This window comes from Mus pahari, chromosome 23, assembly GCF_900095145.1.
Source record: "Mus pahari chromosome 23, PAHARI_EIJ_v1.1, whole genome shotgun sequence".
NCBI classification, from domain to species: domain Eukaryota; kingdom Metazoa; phylum Chordata; class Mammalia; order Rodentia; family Muridae; genus Mus; species Mus pahari.
In genome coordinates, this window is record NC_034612.1 from 11,681,765 (window position 1) to 11,688,674 (window position 6,910).

The 6,910-nt window shown below is 55.4% G+C and overlaps 1 protein-coding gene across 1 annotated transcript in view; it reads left to right on the forward strand.

Annotated features, from left to right (window-relative positions):
• The first annotated feature begins 829 nt into the window (after positions 1-829).
• Atxn2 (ataxin 2) overlaps positions 830-6,910 on the forward strand; it is a 97,878-nt gene continuing 91,797 nt past the window's right edge. The window contains exon 1 of the mRNA XM_029533865.1: positions 830-1,476. Coding sequence (XP_029389725.1) covers positions 830-1,476 — 647 coding nt within the window. The remainder of the gene's footprint in view (positions 1,477-6,910) is intronic.

Sequence of the window (6,910 nt, forward strand, 5' to 3'; positions counted from 1 at the left end):
TTAAAAAAAAAAAAAGGACTAGTGTTTGGTGGCCTTCCCGAGTTAAAGTAAAAGTTTTTAAAAGGGGTCAAGGTCTAAAGTTGACATTCTTGGGAAGGTCTGTTGAGTCTCCACCGAGGGAGACCCCATTACCCCCCAGTTCTACCAATCACGTCCATTTCCCTTCGGGTCGCCTGAAGGAGGAACTAAGAAGTCCGAGCGAGCAAGGGGAAAAAAAAAATTGGGTTCAAATGAAGGTCAGAGACCCAACTATTCGCCGGGGTGAATAAAGTGGGGCAAAGTGAAGCAGCTGGCGGGTGGCTTCAGGGGTGGCAAGCTTCCCTACGCTGGCAGGACAAGCCGGCACGCAGTGGCACCTGGGGGCCTACTGTGTGCCAGGTCCCCGACTGCAGGTCCCCGCCCCGAAGGCGCCCGCGGGCCATCCTCTAAGTGACGATCTGGTGGGGTGGGGGTGGGGTGGAAGACAACCAAGGTCCTCGAAGGGGGTCGAGGACACCGGAGCAGCTCGCGGCGCCCGTCCCCGAAGCAGATCCCGAAGCTCAGACCCGCCTCGGCGAGGGCGGATCCCCTCGCACCCCCCACTCCCCCCCGCATCCACGGCCCTAGCCCGACCCCGGGGGAGAGCGACCGCGGCCTCAGCGCTGCGCCCCGCTCCTCACGTGTCCCCGATCGGCCCCCCGGGCCGTCTCACGTTCGACTTCCGCCTGACCCTTCCGACTTCCGGCAAAGAGTCCCCCCCCATCCTCCCCCGCCCCGGCTCCGTTTCGCATCTCCGCGCCCTCCCAGGGCCCGCGTCCNCCCCCGTCCGCGTCCGCCAGCCCCGGCTCCCATGCGTCCGTCCACCGCCGCCGCCGCCCAGCGGCCCGCGGCGGCGAGGGGCCCCGAGCCGTGCCGCCCGGCGGGCTGGGCCGCGCGGCGCTCGCTCCCGCGGTCGGCGCGGCGCGGCGGGCGGGGCGGCGCGGTGGCGTATCCCTCCGCCGGCCCTCCCCCGCGCGGCCCCGGCGCCCCTCCCCGCGGGCCGCGCTCGCCGCCCTGCGCCTCAGACTGTTTTGGTAGCAACGGCCACGGCGCGTCCCAGCCCGGCTCCCGGCGGCTGCTCGGTGTCTGCGGGCCTCCCCGCCCCTTCGTCGTCGTCCTGCTGCCTCTGGCCCCCGCGGCCGCGCCGGCCCGCGCCTGCCCGCTCGGCGTCCGCGCGTCCCCGCCGCGCTCCGCCGTCTCCTCCTCGGCGCGCCCGGCTCCCGGCTGTCCCCGCCCGGCGTGCGAGCCGGTGTATGGGCCGCTCACCATGTCGCTGAAGCCGCAGCCGCAGCCGCCCGCGTCCGCCAGTGGCCGCAAGCCCGGCGGCGGCCTGCTCTCGTCGCCCGGCGCCGCGCCGGCCTCGGCCGCGGCGACCTCGGCTTCCGCGGTGCCGGCCCCGGCCGCGCCGGTGGCGTCTCCCTCGGTGGCCGCGGGCGGCGGGCGTCCCGTCCTGGGCAGGTGGGTGTCGGCTCCCCCAGCCCCCTCCGCTCCGCGCCGCGCCGGGCCGATCCCGCGCCGCTCGTCCCCTCCCCCGCCTCGCGCCCCGTGACCGGCCGGCGTCGCGATGGGCCGGGGGGCCCGCGGAGGGGCGGGAGGCGCCGGCAGATTTCTTCGGGCTTCTCGGGCCGGGTCCAGCCTCCCGCACCATCGCGTCCCCTCCCCCCAGACGGCCAAGATGGACGGCCCGGGCGGCCCCCTGCCCCTCCCGGGTGTGCCAGGGGCCATTGGTATCCCCGCCCCACCCCCTTGCTGCGTCCCCCCCCCCGTCCGGGATGGAAGGGCGGCCGAGCCAGGGTGCGGGTCGCAGGGGGGGGATCCTCTCCTGAAATGAGCCTCTTTGCCGGGTGGGGAGTCGGGAGGGAGGAGGGGAGATTGAGGCCCAGCCGCCCCAGGAAGGGTCAAGCCGGGTGTCCTGCGTATCTATCCCCCCGCCCCGCAGACCCTGGGAAGGTGGGCGATGCAGGCGAGGTGGGTGGCCAGCGGCCTAGTGCACCGGCCTAGCGCACCCATCCCCCCTTTAGATCTGGGGCGGCGGGGTTCCCGCAGCGGGCCGTCCTCGCTCCCCCCAACCCCCAGCTGGGGAAGGGGTGGGAGTGCCCGGCTCCCTCCAGGCCCGCCTCCCTCCTTCCCCGCAAGGTCCCCTGCGCGCGGGTGGTGGCCGATCCGCATTGCTGTTCCTCGTCCGCGGAGCAGAAGGCGCCTTTGAATAGAGGTGGGCGAGGGCCGGACTCGCATGGTGGGTTGGCGGCGGGCTCCGGGCACGCACCGCATTTTTCCTCCCACCCCCTCCCATCCTCGGCCCAGTCCCTGCAATTTTTGGGGGTGAGGAGCCGCAACAGAGGAGTTGGTGCGGGTCCCGAAGGCAACAACGCCCGAGTGTTGGCATGTGCCCTCGTCCCCCTCTCCCCTTCCCTGGGCCCGATCTCGTTGGTAGGCTGGGGTGCTGCTGTCCTGTGTGACTGGGCTGGACTCTGGAGGGTGTGTACGCGCGGGGGTGGGGAGTGGTGGGGGTGCTTGTCAGTTCGTATTTCACGAACTAAGAAAATGCTTAGTGTTAAAACGGAGAGGCAGATGCCAATAGACTCCATTCCATTGTGGCCGGTGTCCTTAACTTGGGAAACGCCGCCGCCAGAGCTTACCAAGGGCATGCAAGTCCATTTCCCCTGTGCCCCTGTGTTACAGGCACTACTGTGCCTCCCTCTGGCCTAGGCCTGGCTGGCAGGGCCTGGAGCAGCCTCCTCCTTAAATAGACATCCAGGACTTAGGAGGTGGGCAAGGGGATTTTTCTTGTACAGTTTTCTTCTTAGCCGCATTGTCCTGCTGTCCATTTCCAGAGTGTTCCTCTACAGCAGAAGTTAACCATGGTGTGAATCAGAGCAGGGTTTTAAGGAATTCTTCTGGGAACAGTATGTTTTTTACTTTATTCCCCCACATTCCTAGTTTTCCCTAACATGAGGCATTTCAAACCATGCTTAGCCTGCCTCGTTCAAATTAAACCATCATTTTATTTCCCCATCTCTGTGCAGTTAGGGTTTTGTAAGTTGAGTTTATTTTCAGTCCTTGACTTTTAGTGAAAAAACAAAAAGATACTTAAATGTAACTTTAAGGATGCATCCTATTTTTCTTTGCTTTTTCATGCTTTTATCAGAAAGTTATCAGAAAGTGACGTGTATGTCACTTTGACTCAGATACAAATTAAAGCTAAAGTTCCTAAGGTTCGGCAGCTCTCTTTAGGCTTAAACATTAGATGGTAGCTGAGTTGACTCCACAGGAAGGTGAGCAGGGTGTGAGTGCCAGCAATCTTTTTCTGCTCTTGAGGTGCTGCAAAAGTGAAAGGCATTTAGAGTCTTCCTTGCTTCAAGTTCTTTTACTTGAAGCCTAGGTTTCTTTTTAACAGTTTTCATCCAATACTGATATTCAGAATGTGTGAGTTTGTTCTGTTCAGAGCCTTGGTTAATGCTGTTCTCTCATTACTGCCCTGTGGGTTAGTAGTAAATCCATTATAACTTGTAGAGTTTTGTTTTTGTGGTGTGTGTGTGTGTGTGTGTCATTTAACATAGGACGGGCTGCACAACTGAGGAAAGAAGCTGTAGTATTGGGGTTTGTGTGGTGCTTCAGGGGGTCAGGGCAATCAACCGGGATTCCCATACCATCAACCACCCCCACCATAGCAGGAAGCAACTGACGCCTGCTGCAAGCTGTCCTCTGACCTCCACACACCTGCCAGGGCATGTTCCCCTCCTCCAAAGTAAATAGACTTAAAAAAAAGAAAGCATCATGCTTGAGATAGCAAACTGTTCTTCCCAGCCTAAAAGCTCACTTAAGCACTCTTTCACTTCTGGGCCCTGCCTTCAACCTGGAACCCTAACCCAGGGCTTTGTCTGGATCTGACTAGATTTTTGTGTGAACAGAATTTTGTGATTTTGAGAAGAGTTTTTTCTTGTCAACACTCAGAAGCCAACTTTCTTAGAAAAGAACTGTGTGATCATTTTTTTAAGAATCTTACACAATTGCACCGGAATCTACTTCTTACTCTTAACTTTGACCTTTTGTGAGGCTGTGCTCATGTGGGATTGAGGCTTCCCCTTTAATCTGGTGATTCTTTTTAAACAGTAGTGTACTTGCTAAGTTAAGTTTCTCCCTGCGGGCTGGGACTTTGGTCTTCATGTTCCTGGTTTTGTGGAGGTGGTATGGAGCTTTTTGCTTCATCTGAATTTTTCCCTAGAGAAAGTGCCCAGGAGTGGTTTCACTAGGTCAAGGACTCTAAGGTTTTATGGCTCTCACAAGCTGTGCCATGCTGTTTCTCAGAAGACTCAGTGAGTTCTGGAGCCAAGAAGGCAGCTATCCGGGGGTGGGGTGGGGGGTGGGCTCCATGTACTTGTCGGATGCTCTTGGGGAATGCTGCATTCAACATCAGCGTCACTCACAGGCATGTGCTTTCACGTAAATGTTTCCTGGCCATTTCTACTTTTAAAGACTTATTTTTGTATGTATAAGTACTCTGCCCGTTTGTATGGTAAGTACACTGCATGCATGCCCAGGGTCCACAGAGACCAGAAGAGGGCCCTTTATTTCCTAGAACTGGAGTGACAGACTGCTGTGAACAGCATGCAGGTGCTGGAATCCCTGGTCCTCTGCAAGAGCAGCCAGCCTTCCTAACCCTGAGCCGTTCATCCTGTCCCTCTTGATTATGTGTCTCTTTGAAGTTTTCCAAGATTGTTTTTTATGTGTATGCGTGTTTTGTAAGTGTCTTCACGCTTGCCTGATGCCCTCAGAGTCCAGCAGCGGGCTCTGGATCCCCTGGGATGGAGTTAGGGATAGTTGTGAGGTCACCATGTAGGTGCTAGGTTTCCCTGCGAGAGCAGCAAATGCCTGGCTTGGTGCCACGTGCCCTTCATCCCAGCCTGAGAGACCGGGGCCAGCCTGGTCTATATAGGGAGGAGACTTACAAGACAACAAGGGCTCTTAACCTCTTCAGCCCTTGTATTTGAGCTTTACTTGAGCTTGTACTGAGACTGTGTGTGTGAAGATGTTTTGGGGTCTGTAGTGTATAATACCAGTGTAGATCCATGGTTTCTGAAGGAACTGTTCTAAAACTTTCAGGCTGTTAAAAAATTGTTAATCCCGGGGGCTGGTGAGATGGCTCAGTGGTTAAGAGCACCGCCTGCCTCTCCCAAAGGTCTTGAGTTCAAATCCCAGCAACCACATGGTGGCTCACAACCATCTCAAGATCTGACATCCTCTTCTGGAGTGTCTGAAGACAGTGTACTTACACATAATAAATAAAAAAAAAAATTCAAAAAAAAATTGTTAATCCCTTTTTATTTGTGCTATTAGCTGTTAGTTTATGATCACTTTTGAAAAAAAAAAAGTTAGCTTGTGGTGAAGCATGGTGATAGGATTAACTGAAGGAGGTTGAGGCAGGAGGATCATGAGTTACAGGCCAGCCTGGGCTACACATGTACTGATCAGAGGTTGTGTACACCTTTGATGCTAACACTGGGGGAGCCAGGGCTACACAGAGAAACCCTGTCTTGGAAAAACAAGTTTAATTTGTTTATGCATACCTCTTGTCTGGCTGGTGCCTGTGGAGGTCAGAAGAGGAGGCCAGATGCCCTAGAGCTGTAGTTACGGTGGTCACTGGGCCACTGTGTGGGTGCTGGGAACTGAGCTCAGGTCCTCTGCAAGAGCAGCCAGTGCTCTTAACTGCTGAGCCACCTGTCCACAACCATGCCTTTATTTTTTGAGTTCAGATCTTTTGTATCCGATTGTTCTTGTCCTTGAATCTTTGGTGTGCCTGCCCAACCCCCTCCAACTGTTGGGATTGTAAGAGTGCACCTGCCTAGTTTATGCAGTGCTGGGGTGGTCATTCAGGGCTTGTCTGCATGCTAGGCACATGTTGTACCGATGTAGCTACATCCTCGGCTCCTAGTTAGTGAGTGCACTGGGGGCATCATAGGTTACTTCATCCCCGGCCTTCCTTTCCTCTTTATTGGGTTTAGTGGTTCCAGGGCAGTGTCTACTTTGTAGACCAGGCTGCTCACAATTTTGTTTGCTTTCTTTGTTTTGAGACAAAACTCTTATTTGTAGCCTTGGGCTTAAAGGCTTGTGTCTGTCTCTCCTGGCTTATAGGCTTAGACGATTTTAAATTTACTTTTTAAAATTTATGTGTGTATGTGTGAGCTTGTGTGGTTGTGTACCACATGCGTGCAGGATCCCTGAGGAAAACCAGACAAGGGCACTGAATCCCCTAGAATTGGAGATGGGGAGGCAGTTGTGAGCTGCCATGTAGGCTCTGTAAACTGAACCTGCGTCTTCTGGGAGATAGGTAAGCACTCTTAAGGAAGGAGTCAGCTCTCAGGTGTGACTTACTGTAGCTTTTGTTTTTGTTTTTGTATTCTTTTTCAGACAGGGTCTCTTACACAGTTGTGACAATCCTGGAAGTCACTGTGTAGTCCAGGCTGGTCTCCTAACTCAGAGAGATCTACCTGTCTCTGCCTCCTGAGGTGCCCTGTCAAGCCTTGGCTAGTTTTGGATTTTTAGTTGTTGATGTTGAGACAAGTTTTCTCTGTGTAATAGCCTTGGCTGTCCTGGAGCTCACTTTGTATTCTAGGCTGGTTTCTAAGAGATACACCTGAGTGCTGGGATTAGAGTCATGGGCCACCATTGCCCGGCTTGCCTGGAACTCCTTGAAGCATGCATCTTCTTGCCTCTGCCTCAGACACCATGGCAGGCTCCCACCTCCTAAAAAAAAAAAAAAAAAAAAAAAATAGACTAGACTAGCTCACAAGCACACGTGGGATTTCAGGTGTGTACCACCATCCCCTACACTTCACACTTTAAACACTTTTTTTTTGCTTTAAAATTACATTTGCAGGGCCTGGAGAGATGG